This window comes from Pristiophorus japonicus, chromosome 8 (genome assembly GCF_044704955.1).
Source record: "Pristiophorus japonicus isolate sPriJap1 chromosome 8, sPriJap1.hap1, whole genome shotgun sequence".
NCBI lineage: Eukaryota > Metazoa > Chordata > Chondrichthyes > Pristiophoridae > Pristiophorus > Pristiophorus japonicus.
This window is the reverse complement of record NC_091984.1, coordinates 242,308,868-242,334,436: the sequence shown is the minus strand read 5'-3', so window position 1 is coordinate 242,334,436 and position 25,569 is coordinate 242,308,868. Positions and strand designations below refer to the sequence as shown.

The window sequence follows — 25,569 nt, the reverse complement described above, 5'->3', positions numbered from 1 at the left end:
ATGGTTACTGAGAGCATGTTTGGAGGGGTTTAACCCGCTTATAATCTTTTGGTCTTCAGCTCTGTTCTACAAGCTTAGTTTTTGATCCTTTAAGTGCATAAACCAAATGGACTTGCTGGCTTTCATAGTTGATGTCTTAGCACTGCCTCTTAGAGGTTTGGGCCATCTCTTGACCTGTGTGTGTTTATCATTCTCTGTCTTTTGAGTTTCCAAACTGTTTTTATTCGTATATTGCGAGTAGATTCCATTCCCGTGTCCTCCACATTCGCTCTCTGGCTAAAATGCTAAAGCAAAGCATGCTGGGATACCTTGACCATTTAAACTATTTAAATATTCGAACATCCCTCCTGGTGAACATGAAACCACTTTACCCATTAACTTTCTTTCTGGCTTTGCCTTGGATCATCTCGGAGTTTACTATCGATTAATATTAGATTGACACAGGCACACAGAGCTAGTCAAAGCTTCATTTGGTTATGACTTTATATCAGAAACAGAGAAAAGCATAATGCATTGTGCAGAAAGCTACAGTGTACCATACTAACAAGAAATCATGGATTTGAAAGATTCTCCAGCTCTCCTTTTACCTGTTCCCATCTGGCAGATAATCTTTGTTAAGTACTGTCTCTCCCTCGCCTTCAACTGTCCCAATTTCATTATTTAGTCAAAAGGAACCTAACCGTGATTTTTTTTGTAAATCCAAATTTTATGTCAGTCTTTACTTTAAATCGCAATCCCTCTGACATTCGTCAGTTTCTCTATGAAGCATTTGTCGGTGCTTTGAGTCAATAAGTTGTCTCACTCTCCTGAGCCATATTTCATACTGTGCTGCTGTCGACTAACTTAGCATGTCTCATTCTTCAGTGCATCTTTGCCCTGCGTTTCCATAGGCCAGTTGGCTCACATATCTCAGATACGACATCTGATACACGCCATTCTTGGATGAACAGGTGATCATGGGGGTGGGGGGAGGGTCTGGAAATCTTTGCTTATCTCTCCATGTTTCAGGTAGTGGCCAGGCTACCAAATGCAGTTCACTTATTGTTCAGTGTAGGTAAGGACTCAAACATCTCACAGAAAAACCCACCAATTAACTATTCTCATCTAAACTTGGTGGTGTAACTTTCCAATTGGTGAACTGACAACTTGACAATGTTCCATTTTTGCCCCAATTGTAGATTCTGGTGCAAGGATAATGTTGGAGTTCCTCTAAAGGACGAAACAGAGATAGTCCAATGGAACATTCAGCCTTGGGCCCCGCACCTCGGGCAGGATCTCTCGGCCTGCAGGGTCGGGGGCGGAGGGGGGAGGGGGAGGCAGATTCACCGGAATGATACCGAGGTCTAGAGGATTAATTTATGTGGACAGGTTGCACAGACTAGGTTTGATTTCCCTTGAGTCTAGACGATTGAGGTGTGATCTAATCGAGATGTTTAGCATATTAAAAGGAGTTGGTAGGGTAGATGAAGAGATACCATTTCCTCAGGTAGGGAGTCCAGAACAAGGCGGCATGACCTTAAAATGAGAGCGCGGCCATTGAAGAGTGACATCAGGAAGCATTTCTTCACATAACGCCAGTGAAGTCTGGAACTCTCCCCCCAAAAAGCTGTGGCTGCAGCATCAACTGGAGGTTTGAAGACATAGATTGCTAGATGTTTGTTCAGTAAGGGTAGCAAGGGATATGGAATCAAAGCGGAAAAAAGGAGTTGAGATACAGATCAGGCGTGATCTAATTGAATGGTGGTTGGCTCAAGGAGCTGAATAGCCTCCTCCCCACAACACCTCAAAGGCCCAAGTAGCAACATGAATTTCAAAAATCAAGAAAGGTGCGGGGAATCACCTAATGTACAAGCCTCAAGACCCAGTTCCTGTAGTTGGTTAATGGAATCAGTGCTAAACTAGCGGAAATCATAGTGTGCCCACTTACAAAAGTATTGGCATTTACCCATCCTCTACCTGTGGGGATTTCCTGCACTCAGTAAAAAAAAATACAAGCAAGAATTGAACGGGCAGAGAAATGGGCAAGTTATCAGAATGTTGATCGGTCAATCCAATTTTACACCCATAATGCACAAAGCACGGGACAAGCATCCGGCTCATTAAACCCCTTCTCCCCACTGATCTCCATCTTTGTGTAGACGCAGCAGTCAAACATCCTCAACCATTATTTCCTTAGAAACGTGGTCCCTGTTGCTTGCTGTCCTAGCTCGAATCAGAGTGTTGATAACAGCAGTAAATGGTTAAACTGGGGTGAATCAGAGAGAGCAAATATAACACAAATCAACATGGATACAGCAGTTAAAAAAATGTAAACCACTACCCACCGAGAGAGAGACTTCAACCTCTAGTTTCCTATTAGAAGCTATTCAATTTGATTTTAAGTAACCAAAGATTTGTCCTCAGTGCATTGTTTACTATTCCAGAATAAAATCAAAGCAATCACTCAAAATTGACTGCAACAAATTATTTTATTTTAATTTTAAAATCCTGCAGAACAGCTCAAATCCAGAACACGAGTTGTGAATAGTTACTTTCAGGTGTGTATTAGCTCAGTTGATGTTTACAATAATATTTTGTGACCATATGCAATATTTATGAATCATGCACAAGATGACTTTTATCAAAACAGCAGGGCTGTTTTTTAATCCTATTTAAGACCTGTTAAGTGCTTTACAGATTTTATTTTTTTATTCATTGCTATGCTTCTCAAAACCATATTTACAGAATCATAAAATATTACAGATCAGGAGGCCGCCATTCGGCCCATCTTTGAGCGAGCGATCCGATCAGTTCCACTCCCCTTGCTCTTTCCCCATAGTACTCCGATCAATCCCACTCCCCTTGCTCTTTCCCCATAGTACTCCGATCAATCCCACTCCCCTTGCTCTTTCCCTATAGTACTCCGATCAATCCCACTCCCCCTGCTCTTTCCCCATAGTGCTCCGATCAATCCCACCCCCCCCGCTCTTTCTCCATATTTATCCAATTCCCCTTTTGAAAGTTACGGTTGAATCTGCTCCCACGCCCTTTCAGGCAGCGCGTTGCACAGCACAACAACTCGCTGCGTAAAAACACTCATCTTCCTCCTGGCAGTTTTACCAGGTGACTTTAAATCTGTGTCCTCTGGTTCCTGCCCCTCCTGCCACTGGGAACAGTTTCCAACCATCAACTCTATCAAAACCCTCACAATTTTGAATACCTCTATTAAATCTTCTGTTAACCTTCTCTGCTTTAAGAAAAGACCACATCAAGTGCACCATCTTCATCAAAGCCTCTCTTATTTCATCCATGAACTCGATCAACTTAGTCAGGCACAATTTGCCTTTAACGTTAAGAAGCATAATCACCAAGAACCAAGATTCCGTGGGGCGGTCACTCATTCTGTATCTATGGCGTACTTTTGTTAAAGTCTGCGCTAAAGATCATTTTCAGCAAATAAAGTATGGTCCGTCTGCTTAGAGTAGAAGTGCTTTTTTGAAATTTTGCTTCGATATGAAGAATCAGACGGAGCATTCGGCCCATCTTTACAGCCTCCCACAATTCCTTAAATAATGAAGGTGTTTTGCTTCGACTATCCTGTCCAGAAGTCTGGTCATTCGACTGTTTTTTGACAAACGGTGGACACTAGATCCCAAAGAGAAGCAAATTCCCACCTACCCAATAACCTGAAGTCAGCTCATTCGCATAATATGCGAGTCTCCAGTTACTCTGCACTCATCGCTGGAGATCATGAATGCTGGAGGCCAAAATCACGAGACTGCAGCAAGGGCTGGAATATGCAAGGGATACAGCCAGCTACAGCGAAATGACTGGATATGGGGTCAAACATTGCTTCAGTATTTCTGACGGCTGAAAATGGTTCAGGAATATTGCTTCGGCATTTCAAAGACTGTATGGGGAAGGGGCAATTGATCGATTCACCAGTCACCCGCGATTGGTCGATCAATCTCCCACAATTATATTGAATCAGGGATGGGGATAGACCAAAATTACAGTAATTAAGAAAATAATGGCATAAAGAGTGACAAATCCCCAGGGCCCAATGGTTTCCATCCCAGGGTTTAAAGGAAGTAGGTGAACACATTGCCGATGGCCAACTATAATCTTCCAAAGTTCTCTCCATTTGGGAACAGTTTCATTAGATTGGAATTGACACTCTGCTGTTTAAGAAGGGAGAGAGGGGAAACCAGGGAATTATAGACCAGTTAGCCTGACATCTGAGGTCGAGAAATTACCAGAGTCTATAATTAAGAATAGGGTCCGTGTAATTTTCATCTGATCAGCGAGGGCCAGCTGGATTTGTAAAGGGTAGGTCATGCCTGATGAACCCGATTGAATTTTTTGAAGAGGTGGACAGGGGAATGTCTGTGGTGTCCCGCAAGGATCTGTGCTCAGGTCCAACTATGCACCGTATTTATTAATGACTTAGATGATGGGATAAAGAGCCACATATCCACGTTTGCCGATGACACAAACATAGGCAGCATTTAGGGCAGTGACAATAAAAGCATAAAATTAATAGATTTTGCGAATGGCCAATTCTGTGCCAAATAGATCTTACTGTAGGCAAATGTGAGGTCATCCACTTTGGACCTATAAAGGCGAGAACAGGGTACTTTCTAAATGGTAAAAAGCTAAAAACAGTGGAGGGCCAAAGAAGCTTGGGGGTCCGGATACATAGATTAACATGTCATGGACAGGTACAAAACATCATCAAAAAGGCTAATTGAATATCCAGAGGACTGGAATACAAGGGATAGAAGTTATGCTGCAGCTGTACAAAGCCCTGGTTAGACCACACCTGGAGCACTGTGAGCAGTTCTGGGTACCAAAGCTTAGTGAGGGTATATTGGCCTTGGAGGGAGGGCAGCGAGGGTTTACCAGAATGATACCCGGACTCCAAGGGTTAAATTACGAGGTGGGATTACACAGACTAGGGTTTATTCTCTGGAATTTAGAAGGTTAAGAGGAGATTTAATTGAAGTTTCAGGATATTACGGGGAACAGAGAGGGTAGATAGAGAAACACTATTCCCACTGGTTGGGGGGTCTCGGACTCGGGGGCAGAGTCTAAAAGTTAGAGCCAGACCTTTCAGGAGTGAGATTAGGAAACACTTCTACACACAAAGGGTGGTAGAGGTTTGGAACTCTATTCCGCAAACAGCAATTAATGTTAGATTAATTGTTCATTTTACATCGGAGACTGATAGATTTTTGTTAACCAAAGGTATTAAGGTATTTGGGGCAAAGGGGATATGGAGTTAGGTCACAGATCAGCCGTGATGTCACTAAATGACGGAACAGGCTCAGTGGGCTGAATGGCCTCCTCCTGTTCCTAATTACCAGCGAACGATCGATCTCCCACAATAGCTCAACTGAAAAGAATACGAATAAGATAAAACAAGTCGTCCCAGATGTTGATGCAGAGTAGGAAGAGTGTCCGGAGGTCAACGCTCTTCCCAACAGAATCAGGAACAATCATTTCCGTTGTATTAATCGTTTTAAGTTGTTGAAATTACTGGCTCATTCTTGAGCATAAGAATTGTGCTTTGGTAGTGAGTCAGCTTGTTATCTCGGTGACTGCTCTAAGCAGCCAGCGATCCTGAGCAAGACACTGCCTTGCATCTCTCTCTCAACATTTTCAAGTATCGTCGCAGCTACACATACTCGAGAGTGCATCTGGCAAGATTGTAGGAACACTGGGATCGTCAGTGAGGAAGGGGAGAAAGTGGTGATGGAGCAGGAACTCACTCAATTTTCAAACACAGCACTGCACCAACATTGGGCAACCAGACAAAACTCTTATTGAATAGGATTGGAGGAGATGAAAGCTTAGGCCATACGGCTAGACAGTGCCGTCATTTGCTCATACGGTGTGACCAGCATATGAGCTGATATAGAACGGTTAGCCAGAATGCAGCAACGGTAGAGAGAGTGATGGTGACCATCACTGACCTATATGAACATATGAAAGCGGGCATGGTAAGCTCAGTTGGGCCATCAAGCCTGTCCCCAATGCCCACAGCCAGTCAGTCGATGCAACCTCACGGAGGGAGAAAAAAAATCTTTGCACAATTTAGGAAATCGTTCTCTGCACTCCTTGGATAATGGTGTAGTTCATGCCCATATGATGCATGACTTGGACAACATCCAGGCTTCGGCTGATAAGTGGCAAGCAACATTTTCACCACACAAGTGCCAGGCAGTAACTGTCTTCAATAGCCACCTCCCCATGACATTTAACTGGATCACCATTGCCAAATCACACACCTTCAACTGGACCAGCCACATAAATACTGTGACTACAAGAGCAGGTCAGAGGCTGGGTATTCTGTGGCGAGTGTCTCTCCTCCTGACTCCCCAAAGCAATTCCACCATCTACAAGGCACAAGTAAGGAGTGCGATGGAACACTCTCCACTTGCCTGGATGAGTGCAGCTCCAACAACACTCGAGAAAGCTCGACACCATCCAGGACAAAGCAGCCCACTTGATTGACAGCCCATCCACCACCTTCAACATTCACTCCCTCCACCACCGGCGCACCGTGGCTGCAGTGTGTACCATCTACAAGATGCACTGCAGCAACTCGCCAAGGCTTCTTCGGCAGCACCTCCCAAACCCACGACCTCTACCCCCTAGAAGGACAAGGGCAGCAGGCGCATGGGAACACCATCACCACCTGCAAGTTCCACACCATCCAGACTTGGAAATATAATCGCCATTCCTTCATCGTCACCGGGTCAAAATCCTGGAACTCCCTCCCGAACAACACTGTGGGAGCACCTTCACCACACGGACTGCAGCGGTTCAAGAAAGTGGCACCTTCGAGAGCAATTAGGGATGGGCAATAAATGCCACCTCGCCACCGATGCCCACATCCCATGAATGAATAAATAAGAAAAAACTCCAAAGCATTCAAGGGTCAGTAGACTACAGTAAACAGCCTCACTAGTCCCCATTAACCTTCTATAACTCCACATGCACAAACTCATTCAGCTCCTCTTTGACTGCTTGTGGCAACTCACACTCTCCACACATTCTCACAACTTAGTTCAGAGATTAACAACTCTTAAAAAAAAATCTCTCCCTGGTATCTAACCTAAATCTATTCTTTCATAATTATACTGCTGTCCCCATGTCCTCCCTTACTGATCTACATAACAGGAGGAGGCCATTCAGCCCTCAAGCCTATTCCACCATGCAATTAGATCATGGCTGATCTTTATCTCAACTCTATATCCCTGCCTTTGCTACACATCCCTGGATAACCCTGCCCAATAAAAATCTCTGTCTCAGTCTTGAACATTTCAATTGCCCCTCAGCACCCACAGCCTTTTGGGATTCCCACTACATTTTGAGAGAAAAGTGCTTTGTGATTTTACTCCTGTACAGCCGCCTGGCTCGAATGTTAAGATTGTGCCCCTTGTTCTGGATTCTCTCACCTGAGGAAATAGTTTCGATCGACCCTCTGACCATCATTTTCCAATCCTCTCTGGCTACAGGTGTGGTGCCAGAGGACTGGAGGACTGCTAACGTTATACCTTTGTTTAAAATGGGAGAAAGGCTTAGACATCCAGGGGTACTCAACATTCAGAGAGGATAGACAGAAAGAAAAAGGAGGCGGGGTGGCGTTGCTGGTTAAAGAGGAAATTAACGCAATAGTAAGGAGGGACGTTAGCTTGGATGATGTGGAACCTGTATGGGTGGAGCTGCGGAATTCCAAAGGGCAGAAAACGTTAGTGGGAGTTGTGTACAGACCACCAAACAGTAGTAGTGAGGTTGGGGATAGCATCAAACAACAAATTAGGGATGCGTGCAATAAAGGTACAGCGGTTATCATGGGCGACTTTAATCTACATATTGACTGGGCTAAACAAACTGGTAGCAAAGCGGTGGAGGAGGATTTCCTGGAGTGTATTAGGGATGGCTTTCTAGACCAATATGTCGAGGAACCAACTAGAGGGCTGGCTATCCTAGACTGGTTGTTGTGTAATGAGAGGGGACTAATTAGCAATCTTGCTGTGCGAGGCCCCCTGGGGAAGAGTGACCATAATATGGTAGAATTCTTCATTAAGATGGAGAGTGACAGTGTTAATTCAGAGACTAGGGTCCTGAACTTAAGGAAAGGTAACTTTGCTGGTATGAGACGTGAATTGGCTAGAACAGATGGGCAAATGATACTTAAAGGGTTGACAGTGGATAGGCAATGGCAGACATTTATAGATTACATGGATGAACTTAAACAATTGTACATCCCTGTCTGGAGTAAAAAATAAAATGGGGAAGGTGGCTCAACTGTGGCTAACGAGGGAAATTAGGGAGAGTGTTAAATCCAAGGAAGAGGCATATAAATTGGCCAGAAAAAGTAGCAAATCTGAGGACTGGGAGAAATTTAGAATTCAGCAGAAGAGGACAGGGGGGAAATAGAGTATGAGAGGAAGCTTGCCGGGAACATAAAAACTGACTGCAAAAGCTTCTATAGATATGTGAAGAGAAAGAGAGTAGTGAAGACCAACGTAGGTCCTTTGCACAGAATCAGGTGAATTTATAATGGGGAACAAAGAAATGGCAGACCAATTGAACAAATACTTTGGTTCTGTCTTCACTAAGGAAGACACAAATAACCTTCCGGAAATACTAGGGGTTCGAGGCTCTAGCAAAAAGAAGGAACTGAAGGAAATCCTTTAGTCAGCAAATTGTGTTAGGGAAATTGATGGGATTGAGAGCTGATAAATCCCCAGGGCCTGAGAGGCTGCATCCCAGAGTACTTAAGGAAGTGGCCCTAGAAATAGTGGATGCATTGGTGATCATTTTTCAACATTCTATTGACTCTGGATCAGTTCCTATGGACCGGAGGGTAGTTAATGTAACACCACTTTTTTAAAAAAAAAGGAGGGACAGAGAAAATGGGGAATTATAGACCGGCTAGCCTGACATCGGTGGTGGGGAAAATGTTGGAATCAATAATTAAAGATGAAATAGCAGCGCATTTGGAAAGCAGTGACAGGATTGGTCCAAGTCAGCATGGATTTATGAAAGGGAAATCACGCTTGACAAATCTTCTGGAATTTTTTGAGGATGTAACTAGTAGAGTGGACAAGGGAGAACCAGTGGATGTAGTGTATTTGGACTTTCAGAAGGCTTTTGACAACGTTCCACACAAGAGATTAGTTTGCAAAATTAAAGCAAAAGGTATTGGGTTTGGATAGAGAACTGGTTGGCAGACAGGAAGCAGAGAGTCGGAATAAACTGGTCCTTTTCAGAATGGTAGGCAGTGACTAGTGGGGTGCCGCAGGGTTCAGTGCTGGGACCCCAGCTATTTACAATATACATCAATCATTTAGATGAAGGAATTGAATGTAATATCTCCAAGTTTGCAGATGACATTAAGCTGGGTGGTGGTGTGAGCTGTGAGGAGGACGCTAAGAGACTGCAGGGTGACTTGGACAGGTTAGGTGAGTGGGCAAATGCATGGCAGATGCAGTATAATGTGGATAAATGTGAGGTTATCCAATTTGGTTGCAAAAATAGGAAGACAGATTATCTGAATGGTGACAGATTAGGAAAAGGGAAGGTGCAACAAGACCTGGGTGTCATGGTACGTCAGTCATTGAAGTTTGGCATACAGGTGCAGCAGGCGGTGAAGAATGCAAATGGCATGTTGGCCTTCATAGCTAGGGGATTTGAGTATAGGAGCAGGGAGGTCTTACTGCATTTGTACAGGGCCTTGGTGAGGCCACACCTGGAATATTGTGTTCAGTTTTGGTCTCCTAATCTGAGGAAGGACATTCTTGCTATTGAGGGAGTACAGCGAAGGTTCACCAGACTGATTCCAGGGATGGCAGGACTGACATATGAGGAGAGACTGGATCAACTGGGCTTGTATCCACTGGAGTTTAGAAGAATGAGAGGAGATCGCATTGAAACATAAAATTCTCATGGGACTGGACAGGTTAGAGGCAGGAAGAATGTTCCCGTTGCTGGGGAGTTCCAGAACCAGGGGTCACAGTTTAAGAATAAGGGGTAAGCCTTTTAGGATCGAGATGAGGAGAAACTTCTTCACTGAGAGAGTTGTTAACCTGTGGAATTCTCTACCGTAGAAAGTTGTTGAGGGATCAAGGGGTATGGAGAGAAAGCAGGAATGGGGTACTGAGGTTGAATGATCAGCCATGATCTTATTGAATGGCAGTGCAGGCTCGAAGGGCTGAATGGCCTGCTCCTGCACATAATTTCTATGTTTCTATGTAATTACAGGCCAGTCAGCCTAACCTCAGTGGTGGGAAAATTATTGGAAAAATCCTGAGGGACAGGGTAAATCTTCATTTAGAAAGACACAGATTAATCAAGGACAGTCAGCACAGATTTGTTAAAGGAAGATCGTGTCTGACTAACTTGATTGAATTTTGCTAGGAGGTAACCAGGAGGGTCGATGAGGGCAGTGCGTATGATGTAATGTATATGGATTTTAGCAAAGCTTTTGATAAGGTCCCACATGGCAGACTGGTCACAAAAGTAAAAGCCCATGGGATCCAGGGCAAAGTGGCTAGTTGGATCCAAAATTGGCTCAGAAGCAGAAAGCAAAAGGTAATGGTTAATGGGTGTTTTTGTGACTGGAAGGATGTTTCCAGTGGGGTTCCACAGGGCTCAGTTCTGAGAGTCTTGCTTTTTGTGATATACATCAATAACTTGGACTTAAATGTTGGGGTAGGCTGTGTGGTTGATAATGAAGAAGAAAGCTGCGGACTGCAGGAAGATATCAATGTACTAGTCAGGTGGGCAGAATAGTGGTAAATGGAATTCAATCCGGAGAAGTGTGAGGTAATGCATTTGGGGAGGGCTAACAAGGCAAGGGAATACACATTAAATGGTAGGACACTGAAGTGTAGAGGAACAGAGGGACCTTGGAGTGCAGGTCCACAGATCCCTGACAGTAGCAGGCCAGGTAGATAAGGTGGTTCAGAAGACATATGGAATACTTGCCTTTATTAGTTAAGGAACAGAATACAAGAACAGTGAGGTTATGCTTGAACTGTATAAAACACTGGTTAGGCCGCAGCTGGAGTACTGCGTGCAGTTCTGGTCACCACATTACAGGAAGGATGTGATTGCACTGGAAAGGGTAGAGAGGAGATTTACCAGGATGTTGCTGGGACTGGAGAATTTTGGCTATGAGGAAAGCTTGGAGATGCTGGGTCTGTTTTCTTTGGAACAGAGGAGGCTGAGGGGAGACCTGATTGAGGTGCATAAAATTATGAGGGGCCTGGATAGAGTGAATAGGAAGGACCTGTTTTCCTTGGCAGAGGGGTTAACAACCAGGGGGCATGGATTTAAAGTAATTGAGGGGAGGTTTCGAGGGGAAATTTCTTCACGCAGAGGGTGGTGTGGATCTGGAACTCACTACCTGAAAAGGTGGTAGAGGCAGAAACCCTCACCACATTAAAAAAATATTTGGAAGTGCCGTAACCTACAGGGCTACGGACCGAGAGCTGGAAAGTGGGATTAGGCTGGGTAGATCTTGTTCGGCCGGCACGGACACGATGGGCCAAATGGCTTCCTTTTCTGTGCTGTCAATTTCTCTGATTCTCTGATCACTCTAACCCATAACTGAACCTTTTACATCTTCCAGCGGAATGACTGCCAACCGTGGCCATAAAACATGGCTGAAATTCCCCATTTATCTCTCAAAAATCAGTCCATGCAACAAGATGACAGTCACTTAATGATGTAAATATGAGCAAAGCATAACAATGGATAGTCACTTTCATTCATTTAATGCAAAAGCAAAATACTGTGCATGCTGGAAACGTGAAATAAAACAGAGAATGCTGGAAACACTCTGCAGGTCAGTGTCTGCGGGGAGTGACAGCGTTAACGTTTAAGGTCCATGACCTTATATCAGAACTGGAAAATGTTAGAGATCTAACAGTTGAAAAAAAAATCCGTTCGTTCCAAGAGGTGGGCGTCGCTGGCAAGGCCAGCGTTTATTGCCCATCCCTAATTGTCCCTCGGGAAGGTGGTGGTGAGCCGCCGCCTTGAACCGCTGCAGTCCGTGTGGTGAAGGTGCTCCCACAGTGCTGTTAGGGAGGGAGTTCCAGGATTGTGACCCAGCGACGATGAAGGAACGGCCGATATATTTCCCAGTCAGGATGGTGTGTGACTGGGAGGGGAACGTGGAGGTGGTGGTGTTCCCATGCACCTGCTGCCCTTGTCCTTCTAGGTGGTAGAGGTTACGGGTTTGGGAGGTGCTGCTGAAGAAGCCTTGGCGAGTTGCTGCAGTGCATCTTGTAGATGGTGCACACTGCAGCCACGGTGCGCCGGTGGTGGAGGGAGTGAATGTTGAAGGTGGTGGATGGGGAGCCGATCGAGCGGCTGCTTTGTCCTGGATGGTGTCGAGCTTCTTGAGTGTTGTTGGAGCTGCACTCACCCAGGCAAGTGGAGAGTGTTCCATCACACTCCTGACTTGTGCCTTGTAGATGGGGGAAAGGCTTTGGGGAGTCAGGAGGTGAGACACTCTTCGTGACTCAGTTTGTTTCTTTACTTGTCCTATTATCATCTCCTTTTGCATTGCACCTTCATCCCTTGTCATTTAATCTGCCTTTCACCCAATCACAGCCCTTCCCTCCCCTCCCCTTCCCCCTCTCACCCAATCACAGCCCTTCCCTCCCCTCCCCCTCACCCAATCACAGCCCTTCCCTCCCCCCCAATCTCAGCCCTTTCCTCCCCTCCCCCTCTCACCCAATCATAGCCCTTCCCTCCCACCCAATCACAGCCCTTCCTTCCCCTCCCACCCAATCACAGCCCTTCCTTCCCCTCCCCTCACCCAATCACAGCCCTTCCTTCCCCTCCCCTCACCCAATCACAGCCCTTCCTTTTTGTCCCCTCCCCCTTTCCCTGTCTTTGCACTTGCTGAAAAACCTGTTACATCTCAAACTTTTTCCGGTTCTGATAAAAGGTCACCGACCTGAAACGTAAACGCTGTCTCTCTCCACAGACACTGCCTCCTGCTGAGTGTTTCCAGCAATTTCTGTTTTTATTTCCATGTAGATTAAAATTAATGAAATTTAATATTAAAATTAATTTAATGTGGGTTAGTTATTTCAATTCGTTTAATGCTGGATAAAATGTACATTCGGAAGAAAGTTTTATATTCATAGCATGTTTAATAATTTAGCATCCATTTAAACCAACACATTATTTACAAAAATGTTTGTCAAAGCACAGGCCCCTCATTTATATTTTCATAAACAATTAAATGATCTTACCTGTCGTTTCAGGGTCATAATTTGAAGAACTGCACCAACCAGCAGCAAAAGGCAGCCGACAGCGATCAGGATGTACTGCAGACATTGAAAAATGCTTGGCACCAACACCAGGAATTGGTAGAAAGTGTGCAAAGGTGGACCACTGATGTATCCACTCTGTGGAGAGGATTGTGAGGATTGATTTAAACGAGAGAGCAGGATGGTGCATTCTACATACATGCTGCATGTGTGACTAGCTGGAGAGATTTTTACACCAAAGCACAATGCCTTTCGGAATTTTTAGGGTATATATTTATTGTTTTTACAAAAAAAATGTTTGAAAATGGCCTCAGTTAAAACAATTTACTATCATTTCTATTTCTACTACTCCTTCACAGTGAGTTATCCCCAGTGAGGATCCAGTGTGTTATCCCCAGTGAGGATCCAGTGAGTTCCCAGAGTGCAGGGCTGTGCAGATTCTGCTCCCATGTCTGTGCTTTACAAAAGCTACTTTTTCTTCAGTTACTTTATAAACTAAACACTTTTGTGACTCACCTCTTCAAACCAAAGTAACGGCAGCAGCACCGGCTGGATTTTTCCAGTCTCCCTTTAGAAATAAAATGAAAATAATATAATGAACACAACCGACTGCACCTCTTACAATGCAACAAATTAGCTTGGGCTCCAGGGCCACAAGGTCCTGATGGGGATCAGGCGGCTGGCCACGAATGCTCCAGGCCACCTCAGCAAGTGTCCAGGGAGCTGCATCACCTTACCCACCGAGCTCGGACACCTCACAAGGCACATGAGGTGTGGAGGCACATTTAAACGCTTTGATCCACCCCCCATAGAGCTCGGGTGTAGATATACGCCATCCTGGACCATCGCGTCTCTGCTCTTCTCCCTTGGCCTTTTCCCGGGAACAAAGTAAAGAAAACCCTCCATTAAAAGTGGAGACTTAATGAGCAGTCTGGCCGAGAACAGATGCAACGTTCGGTTGTTAAAATCAGGTGGCATTAGCACTTTACGCCACAGTGTGGGAGAATTCATGGTCATATCTGACTGGCCAGAAAATGTGAGCTGATCGCAGCTATTGATACTCACGTGATCCCTTTCACCGCTTTCACAAACAAATTTAGTTGCAATTTGACAGAGACGTTCAAAGGGATTCCAGTTAACTGAAAGGAATAAATAGAACAAATGTTAAATTGATAATGTGTTTGACAGAAACCAGGAATCTGAGATGCTGTCCAAGTGATTTTCTGAATACAAAGTCCCAGTCCCAATTAAACCCCAAGAAATACAGAATGTGAAAAGGCCAGTCAGCCAATCGGTGCCAGTCCATACATCATTCTCTCATCGCTGCGGTTACTCCCATGTCACCTGTTGATGCATTCATTTAGAGAACTAGTTTTCTTGGTCTCTTTCCCCTGGGAGAAGTGAAGTAATGTTATATATCTTGTTAAACCCCCCTCTCTCCAATCCCGCTCCTTGTAAAGGTACCATGTGACAGTGACTCCTCCGGAAACCAATTCCACGATCTGCGGGGAAAATATTTCCTCGTCTCCAACCTCAGGGCTGTGAAAGCTGTATTTGTTCACTCCAACTGGTATTTAGTCCAACCCCGTCAAAACTCGTCATCTCTTCTGTGATGATGACACGAGGCTCTCTTTATAACTCAATCCCCCGAGGTTGGAAATGGTTATGTGACTGAATCCTGAGGTAGGGTGACCAAGAATTGGCCTCTCCATTAATTTGTACAATTTCTCTCGCCTGAACTCCTTCCCCCCCAGATAGCCTGAGGGCTCTTTGCTTCTTCCTTGAACAGAGGCCTAACCAGGCCCCACCCACTTGTTCATTTAACTGCACTCACTTCCTGCAGAGAACAGGCATTGCTATGGGAACCAGCATGGCTCCTAGCTTGTCTTTGGCAAGTCTATGGAGCATCCTCCTCCGTTTCAGATGCCCCCAAAAGCTCGTCACCATCCTCCGCCTGCTCCACGACGACATGCAGGCCGTGATCCTTACCAATGGATCCATCACAGACCCAATCCACGTCCAGACCGGGGTCAAACAGAGCTGCGTCATCGCCCCAACCCTCTTCTCAATCTTCCTCGCTGCCATGCTCCACCTCACAGTCGACAAGCTCCCCACTGGAGTGGAACTAAACTACAGAACCAGTGGAAACCTGCTCAACCTTCGCCGTCTCCAGGCCAGGTCCATGACCACACCAACCTCTGTCGTCGAGCTACAGTACGTGGACAATGCCTGCGTCTGCGCACATACAGAGGCTGAACTCCAGGACATAGTCGACATATTTACCGAGGCGTACGAGAGCATGGGCCTTACGCTAAACATCAATAAGACAAAGGTCCTCCACCAGCCTGTCCTCGCCGCATAGCACTGCCCCCCAATCAAGATCCATGGCGCGGCCCTGGACAACGTGGACCATTTCCCATACCTCGGGAGTCTCTTATCAACAAGAGCAGACATTGACGACGAGATTCAACACCGCTTCCAGTGCGCCAGTGTAGCCTTCGGCCGCCTGAGGAAGAGAGTGTTTGAAGACCAGGCCCTCAAAATGGTCACCAAGCTCATGGTGTACAGGACTGTAGTAATACCCGCCCTCCTGTATGGCTCAGAGAAATGGACCATGTACAGTAGACAAGTCGCTGGGGAAATACCACCAACGATGTCTCGGCAAGATCCTACAAATCCCCTGGGAGGACAGACGCACCAACGTTAGTGTCCTCGACCAAGCCAACATCCCCAGCATTGAAGCACTGACCACACTCGATCAGCTCCGCTGGGCAGGTCACATTGTTCGCAAGCCAGACACGAGATTCCCAAAGCAAGTGCTCTATTCCTTCACGGCAAACGAGCCAAAGGTGGGCTGAGGAAACGTTATAAAAGGACCCCCTCAAAGCCTCCCTGATAAAGTGCAACATCCCCACGGACACCTGGGAGTCCCTGGCCAAAGATCGCCCTAAGTGGAGGAAGTGCATCCGGGAGGGCGCTGAGCACCTCGAGTCTCATCACCGAGAGCAGCAGAAATCAACCGCAGGCAGCGGAAGGAGCGTGTGGCAAACCTGTCCCACCCTCACCTTCCCTCAACGACTATCTGTCCCACCTGTGGTTCCCGTATTGGACTGTTCAGCCACCTAGGGACTCATGCTAAGAGTGGAAGCAAGTCTTCCTCGATTCCGAGGGACTGCCTATGATGATGATTTTGCAGGATATGAGGGGCAGCGTTTATTCCAGTTCTACTCGGGGGCGGTTACCAACTCTGGTGGGAGGCATTCCTGGAGATTTGATCTAAAGCAGAAGTGGGGGGCGGGGGAAGAGGGGGAAACCGAGGGTGGGGGAAATCAAGGGGGGGGCGGGGCAAGAGGGGGAAACCGAGGGTGGGGGGCGCCGCAGTCACAATACATTGCCAGTGGAACAAAGACGTTTTTAAAAAGCACGGATGGAATCTTCATCCTTCATCTTTCCACATCCCTCTGTCGAAATGTCCCAGCGTCATTACTCCCACCGCACAAACAAACCGCCTAAATATATATTTTAAATCAGGATCTTAGAGCTACAAATTGCGCTTTTTTTTGTATTCATTGATGGGATGTGGGCTTCGCTGGCAAGGCCGGCATTTAGTGCCTGTCCCTAATTGCCCCTCGAGAAACATAGAAACATAGAAAATAGGTGCAGGAGTAGGCCATTCAGCCCTTCTAGCCTGCACCGCCATTCAATGAATTCATGGCTGAACTGAAACTTCATTACCCCCTTCCTGCTTTCTCGCCATACCCCTTGATCCCCCGAGTAGTAAGGACTTCATCTAACTCCCTTTTGAATATATTTAGTGAATTGGCCCCAACCACTTTCTGTGGCAGAAGGTGGTGGTGAGCCGCCTTCTTGAACCGCTGCAGTCCGTGTGGTGAAGGTGCTCCCACAGTGCTGTTAGGGAGAGTGTTCCAGGATTGTGACCCAGCGACAATGAAGGAACGGCCGATATATTTCCAAGTCGGGATGGTGTGTGACTGGGAGGGGAACGTGGAGGTGGTGGTGTTCCCATGCACCTGCTGCCCTTGTCCTTCTAGGGGGTAGAGGTCATGGGTTTGGGAGGTGCTGCCGAAGAAGCCTTGGCGAGTTGCTGCAGTGCATCTTGTAGATGGTACACACTGCAGCCACAGTGCGCCGGTGGTGGAGGGAGTGAATGTTGAAGGTGGTGGATGGGGGGCCGATCAAGCGACTGCTTTGTCCTGGATGGTGTCGAGCTTCGAGTGTTGTTGGAGCTGCACCATCCAGGCAAGTGGAGAGTGTTCCATCACACTCCTGACTTGTGTCTTGTAGATGGTGGGAAGGCTTTGGGGAGTCAGGAGGTGAGACACTCATTGCAGAATACCCAGCCTCTGACCTGCTCTTGTAGCCACAGTATTTCTGTGGCTGGTCCAGTTAAGTTTCTGGTCAATGGTGACCCCCAGGATGTTGATGGTGGGGGATTCGGCAATGGTAATGCTGTTGAATGTCAAGGGGCGGTGGTTAGAAACATAGAAAATAGGTGCAGGAGTAGGCCATTCGGTCCTTCAAGCCTGCACTACCATTCAATAAGATCATGGCTGATCATTCACCTCAGTACCCCTTTCCTGCTTTCTCTCCATACCCCTTGATCCCTTTAGCTGTAAAGGCCATATCTAAACTTCTCTTGAATATATCCAATGAACTGGCATCAACAACTCTCTGTGGCAGGGAATTCCACAGGTTAACAACTCAGTGAAGAAGTTTCTCCTCATCTCAGTCCTAAATGACTTACCCCTTATTCTTAGACTGTGTAGATGGTGAAAAGGCTTTGGGGAGTCAGAGGTGAGACACTCACCGCAGAATACCCAGCCTCTGACCTGCTCTTGTAGCCACAGTATTTCTGTGGCTGGTCCAGTTAAGTTTCTGGTCAATGGTGACCCCCAGGATGTTGATGATGGGGGATTCGGCGATGGTAATGCTGTTGAATGTCAAGGGGAGGTGGTTAGACTCTGGCTTGTTGGAGATGGTCATTTCCTGGCATTTGTGTGGCGCGAATGTTACTTGCCACTTATCAGCCCAAGCCTGAATGTCGTCCAGGGCTTGCTGCATGTGGGCACGGACTGTTCCATTATCTAAGGAGTTGCGAATGGCACTGAACACTGTGCAGTCATCAGCGAACATCCCCACTTCTGACCTTATGATGGAAGGAAGATCATTTATGAAGCAGCTGAAGATGGTTGGGTCTAGGACTGGAGGGTAGCTAATGTAACACAACTGTTTAAAAAAAGTAGGGAGAGAGAAAACGGGTAATTATAGACCGGTTAGCCTGGCATCATTAGTGGGGAAAATGTTGGAATCAATCATTAAGGAACTAGCAGCGCATTTGGAAAGCAGGGACAGAATCGGTCCAAGTCAGCATGGATTTATGAAGGGGAAATTATGCTTGACAAATCTTCTGGAATTTTTTGAGGATGTAACTAGTAGAGTGGACAAGGGAGAACCAGTGTATCATGTATTCAACCAGCATTGTAATCCATGTATAAACTGACCTAAGTTGTACACCGTGAGAACACTGACCACTAGGTGGGAGACACTCCTAACCTGGACCTTCAGGTATAAAAGGGGAAGCTCCACCCACCTTCATCACTTGAGTGCTAAGGAATAAAGGACAGGTCACAGACTGACCTTCTCTCAAGCATGGGCCTCGTGTGCATTTATACTGTGTAGTAAGGACGTATCACAGTGGATGTGGTGTATTTGGACTTTCAAAAGGCTTTTGACAAGAGATTGGTGTGCAAATTCAAAGCACATGGTATTGGGGGTAATGTACTGATGTGGATAGAGAACTGGTTGGCAGACAGGAAGCAGAGTCGGGATAAACGGGTCCTTTTCAGAATGGCAGGCAGTGACTAGTGGAGTACCGCAGAGCTCGGTGCTGGGACCCCAGCTCTTTACAATGTACATTAATGATTCAGATAAAGAAATTGAGTGTAATATCTCCAAGTTTGCTGATGACACTAAACTGGGTGGCGGTGTGAGCTGTGAGGAGGACGCTAAAAGGCTGCAGGGAGACTTGGACAGGTTAGGTGAGTGGGCAAATGCATGGCAGATGCAGTATAATCTGGATAAATGTGAGGTTATCCACTTTGGGGGCAAAAACACGAAGGCAGAATATTATCTGAATGGCGGCAGATTAGGAAAGGGGGAGGTGCAACGAGACCTGGGTGTCATGGTACATCAGTCATTGAAAGTTGGCATGCAGGTACAGCAGGCGGTGAAGAAGGCAAATAGTATGTTGGCCTTCATAGCTAGGGGATTTGAGTATAGGAGCAGGGAGGTCTTACTGCAGTTGTACAGGGCCTTGGTGAGGCCTCACCTGGAATATTGTGTTCAGTTTTGGTCTGCTAATCTGAGGAAGGACGTTCTTGCTATTGAGGGAATGCAGCGAAGGTTCACCAGACTGATTCCCGGGATGGCAGGACTGACATATGAGGAGAGACTGGATCAACTGCGTCTTTATACACTGGAGTTTAGAAGGATGAGAGGGGATCTCATAGAAACATAAAATACTGACGGGACTGGGCAGGTTAGATGCGGGAAGAATGTTCCCGATGATGGGGAAGTCCAGAACCAGGGGACACAGTCTTAGGATAAGGGGTAGGCCATTTAGGACTGAGATGGGGAGAAACTTCACTCAGAGAGTTGTTAACATGTGGAATTGTTGAGAGTTGTTGAGGCCAGTTCATTGGATATATTCAAGAGAGAGTTAGATGTGGCCCTTACGGCTAAAGGGATCAAGGGGTATGGAGAGAAAGCAGGAAAAGTACTGAGGGAATGATCAGCCATGATCTTATTGAATGGTGGTGCAGGCTCGAAGAGCCGAATGGCCTTCTCCTGCACCTATTTTCTATGTTTATAGGCCACTGACCTGAGGAACTCCTGCAGCGATATCCTGGGGCACAACCATCTTCCTTTGTGCTGGGTATGACTCCAGCCGGTGGAGAGTTTTCCCCTGATTCCCATTGACTTCAGTTTTACAAGGCTCCTTGATGCCACACTCGGTCAAATGCTGCCTTGATGTCGAGGGCAGTCACTCTCACCTCACCTCTGGGATTCAGCTCTTCTGTCCATGTTTGGACCAAGGCTGTAATGAGGTCTGGAGCCGATTGGTCCTGGCGGTACCCAAACTCTGAGCATCGGTGAGTCATCATCGGTGGTCCTTCGAACGAGGATGACAAGAATTCACAGATGTTTCGATGAAGGACCTGATGTTCCAGATCCTGAACTCCAGTTGAGGGGGTAGAAGATGCCTGTGCGTGGATTTTTTTAACGTGGGGTGACCGTTGCACACCAGCCACCACACGGGCTTGACAGAGCGAGGTCTTGGTCCAGTGGCAAGGGTTAACCAGGATGACTGGAGACCTGCTCTGCTGCACAGACCTAGTGCACACATATCGCAGTGTAGGCTGGTCCGTGCTGCCCCGGGCCCTCGCCTCTTCTATTGGTGAGTAAGTGCAGCTTGATAGCACTGTCGACGACACCTTCCATCACTGTGCTGATGATTGAGAGTTGACTGATGGGGCGGTAATTGGCCGGATTGGATTTGTCCTGCTTTTTGTGGACAGGAAATACCTGGGCAGTTTTCCACATTGTCGGGTAGATGCCAGTATTGTAGCTGTACTGGAACAGCTGGGCTAGAGGCTCGGCTAGTTCTGGAGCACGTCTTCAGCACGACAGCCGGGATATTGTCGGGGCCCCTAGCCTTTTCTGTATCCAATGTGCTCAGCCCTTTCTTGATATCACGTGGAGTGAATCGAATTGGCTGAAGACTGGTTTCTGTGATGGTGGGAACCTCAGGAGGAGGCCGATATGGATCATTCACTCGGCACTTCTGGCTGAAGATGGTTTCAACGCTTCTGCTTTTTGCTCCAATTAGTTAACTATGTTTAATAAATTGGAGATCTGGAAACAGTATCATACCGAGGAGGTGGCGCGATGGCCATTGATGCCGATTACAACACGTCAGGGATTGACAAAGCTTAAATAACAATCCACATAAACTCCTTACAGCTTTTCCTGCAAAATCTGATGAGAAAATGGCACATGAGGTCGATTTCACTAGGATCAGTCAGTCATTAAAAGTTCAACAGTCTGGGGGTCTGTGTCCAAATCGAGAGATTGCCCTTTTTAATTTCAGGTATAAGCACAGGGTTACTTTCTCCAAAAGTGTCTTCTGTGCAACAAGGAAGGAAGCAAAGTTGCATGTGGTTCTGGGAAATGAAGTCAGGAAAGGGGAGTGTGTTACAGGACATCATTTAGCTAACAGTGACCACAACATCATTCTGTTTAAAATAATTATGGAAAGAGACCAGAAAATATCAAAGGTAAAAATGCTCAGCTGGGGAAGAGCTAATTTCAGGTAATTTAAGAAGTGAGTGAGCAGCGGGAGATTGGAAAAAGCGATTGCAGGGTAAAGCAGTAATGAAAGGTATTCAGGGAGCGAGAGTGTGCAGGGAAAGAGAAAAGGTGCTAATTCTCCCTGGATGACAAAGGAAATAAAAGTTAAAATAAAACAGAAAAAGGAGGTTTGTGACAAATGTCCGGAGCAAGATTCAGTTAATAACCAGGAAGATTATGGAAAATACAGGAGGGAATTGAAAAAGTTAATACGGGCGGCAAAGAGAGGTTACGAGACAGGAAAGGCGGGCAAAATTAAATTGAACCCTAAATTATTTTAAACATATTGGGCCGGATTTTTGGCAGGTTTGCGATCGGGTTTCACCGCGATTTGGCACTCCGCGGTAAAAACCCGGTCGCAGAGCCTGGCGGGACCCTCGGGTACCTGGTTGTAGCGGCGATGGGGCGTATCGCTGGGGAGAGGTGCGCCGACCTGCAATGACATGGATTGAGTTTGTGTCGGACTTTCGGCTCTCTCAGACCCGGACACCGCGCCCAGAATAGACAGGTCAAACCCGTCGGTGCAGCTCTGCCAGCAGCAGTAAGTCAGAAAACCTGCAAAAAAGGCAAGTTAAAGTTTTTATTTTTTACTTTTTTTTTCAGCCATTCGACGGTTAAGGGTTTTGTGAACGTTTTTTAGAATGTTTTTTGCAATTCTTTTTCCCCCCCTCCCAAGGCAGCACTCCCGGCCCCGCACTGAATTTGCCGAAGCTCGTGTTTGTGCACCGAGAATCCTCATGCAACGCACCCCTCCCTGGCCTAAAAACGGTAGCGTAACAAACATTAATTTTCACATATCGCTTCAGTTTTCGCCGAAAAACCCCGAAAGCTGAAAATCTGGCCCTAAATGGCAAGCGGTTATCGACAGAAAAAGTTCGGCCTATTGAGAACCCAAAGAGAAATCTTCATATAGGAGGCAGAGGACACAGCAACAGTATTAAATGAGTACATCCCATCTGTCTTCATAAAGGAAGTGCATGAGGCGAAGAGTACGCCAAAAGAGAGGGACGGTATGGACTGGATAGTAAGAGACAAGACATACTAAAAAGATTAGCACGAGTAAGTCGCACCGAGTCCAGCTCCAGAGTATTAACTGGGGACTCGGCGAGCGAGGGAGGGGACTCGGCGAGTGCGGGGAGTGGTGCTGTTCTGATACTTTAAAAAACAATGAGTGGTGTGAGACAGGGAGACCCAAGAGCTGCGGTCTCGAGCCATTAATTAAAATTAATCGTAAACAAGATACGAACTCGATTCGAAGAGGGAATGAGATTGTTTAGATCAGGAATGGGCAGCGAGACCTGTTGCTTGCGATCCCTGCGCCATGTGGGAACTTCAGGACGCTGCAGGTGTCTGGAGGGACATGTGTCGGAAGTGTCTCCAGCTGCTCGAACCCCGGGGGTAGCGAGCCCCAGGGGGTAAGCGGGCCCCCTGTAAGCGGGCCCCAGGGGGTAGCGAGCCCCAGGGTCTGCTGGAGTCACCGTCGGGCATCAGGGATGCCGAGTTTCCCGAATCGTACGTTCCAGGAGGGGGCACGCCACGGGCCGAGGGTGTTCCGGACAGTAAGTGGAGGGGCACCCCTCGGGCTGAGGGGGTTCCGGATACTAAGAGGGGGGGCATCCATCAGAGTAGGAAGAGGCAGGGAGTGCAGGTGTTCGTGGTGTGTGTCACTCACAAACCGTACTCAGCATTGGAGACTGCGGGGAGTGACAACACGAGAAGGAGTGCAGCCCACACCATGGCTCCAATGGACACGGGGCGGGGCGGGGGGCACGGACTGCCCAACGGGAAACAGCAAAGCACAGAATGCGGTTGTTACAGGAGATTCCAGAGTTAGGGGAACAGACAGGTGTTTCTGTAACCGTCACCGTGAGTCCCATGCCCCGCATGGTGTGTTGCCTCCCTGGTGCCAGGGTAAAGGACATCATGGACAGGGTCAAATATTCTGCAGGGGAACCAACGAGAGAGAGCAGGTATTGAGGTCTGACAATCAGACGTTCTGGAGCGAGGGAGCAAGTTTAAAAAGTAGGACCTCGAAAGTAGAAATCTCTGGATTGCTCCCGGTGCCACGTGCCAGCGACAGCAGACACAGGAAGATAGAGAGGATCAATGCGTGGCTTGAGGCCTGGTGCAGGAGGAAGGGCTGCAGATTATTGGTTCATTGGGACCAGTTCTGGGGCAGGAGGCACCTATTCAAAAGGCCTGGGACCAGTGCTCTCGCAGGGACGGTTACGAGTGTGGTTGGGGAGGGTTTAAACTAAATTGGCAGGGGGTGGGCACCAGCATAGAGAAGTCGAAAACAGGAATAAGGTGCATAAAGGAGAGAGAGTGTGTTGGAAAGTGCCAGAGAAGGAAGTAGTACCACATTAGATGGGAGCAGTTGAAGCAGGATTACCAGGAGTACAAAGCCAGAGTTTGAAGGCATGTATGTAAACACAGAGTTGTGAATAAAGCTGGTGAGCTTCTAGCGCTAGTAGCCATGTGGGAATATGATGTTGTGGCAATAACGGAAACGTGGCGTAAAAATGGTGAGGACTGGGTGCTTAATATTCATGGATACAAGGTGCTCAGAAAAGATAGGAAAGGAGAAAGGGAGATGGGGTGGCAGTTCTGATTGGGGAAGACATTGTAGTGTTGCAAAGTGAGGATGTCCTTGAGGGGCAAGGACAGAATCCATTTGGTTGGAGTTGAGAAGCAAAATGGGTATGATTATGCTATTGGGGGTATTCTACAGGCCTCCAAATAGAGAGAGAGAGAGAGAGAGATGAGAAAATCTGCCTGCAAATCAGAGAGATGGGCAAGAACGATAGTGTGGGAATATTGGGGAACTTTAATGACCCAAATATTGATTCAGATAATGTTCGAGTAAAAGGGGAAGGAGAGGGAGGAATTTCTGAAATGTGGTCAGGAGAACTTCCTTGGCCAGTATGTTTTCGGCACAACTCGGATGGAGACGTTGCTGGATCTACTGCTGGGGAATGAGGTGGGCCAGTGTAATCTCTCTTGTACTCTCTCCCCATTTAAATAATAATGTGTTTTTTTATTTTTCCTCCCAAAATAGAGATCACATTTTCCCATATTATACTCCATCTGCCAAATGTTTGCCCACTCACTTAGCCTGTCTATATCCCTTTGCAGATTCTGTGTGTCCTCCTCACAATTTGCTTTCCCACCCATCTTTGTATCAGCAAACTTGGCTACATTACACTCAGTCCCTTCATCCAAGTCATTAATATAGATTGTAAATAGTTGAGGACCCAGCACCGATCCCTGCAGCACCTCACTAGTCACTGTTTGGCAACCGGAAAATGACCCATTTATCCCGACTCTCTGATTTCTGTTAGTTAGCCAATCCTCTATCCACATTATCCTCTATCCATATTACCCCCAACACTGAACTTTTATCTTGCGCAGTAACCTTTTATGTGGCACTTTATCGAATGCCTTCTGGAAATGCAAACACACCACATCCACTGGCTCCCCCTTATCCGCCCTGGACATTCTAACAAGAGGGAAAGGTAGGGGAACCAAAGCCAGGGCCCCTTGGATGAGAAGGGAGGCAGAGAAAGAGGGTGTACATGAAGCACGTGAGGTGAATTCTTGAAGCGAGAACCACGCCAAATACAATAAGTTGAGAGGGGAAGTGAAGAGGAAAATAAAACAGGCAGAGAGAATGAGAATGAGAATAGAATGGCAGTTAACATAAAGGGGAACCACAAAATCTTCTACCGGCATTTAAATAGTAAGCGGGTAGTAAGAAGGGTGGGGCCTATCAGGGACAAAGAAGGTGAAAGAAGACAGAGGGAAACAAAAAGGAGACAAAAGCAAAAGACAGAAAGGAGATGAGGAAAAGTGGAGGGCA

The 25,569-nt window shown here is 46.8% G+C and overlaps 1 protein-coding gene across 3 annotated transcripts in view; it reads right to left on the bottom strand.

The window, feature by feature from the left end:
• Positions 1-25,569, bottom strand: part of scarb1 (scavenger receptor class B, member 1) — a 128,912-nt gene that overhangs the window by 13,111 nt on the left and 90,232 nt on the right. Inside the window, exons 10-13 of one of the 3 annotated variants that reach the window (XM_070888206.1) lie at positions 14,346-14,419; positions 13,797-13,848; positions 13,263-13,418; positions 539-2,245 (exon numbers count right to left, since the gene is read on the bottom strand). In XM_070888206.1, the coding sequence (XP_070744307.1) occupies positions 2,213-2,245; positions 13,263-13,418; positions 13,797-13,848; positions 14,346-14,419 (315 nt within the window). In that variant the 3' untranslated portion in view covers positions 539-2,212. Of the gene's footprint in view, positions 1-538; positions 2,246-13,262; positions 13,419-13,796; positions 13,849-14,345; positions 14,420-25,569 lie in introns of those variants that run through there. The other 2 variants (XM_070888205.1, XM_070888207.1) reach the window with 2 other exon arrangements.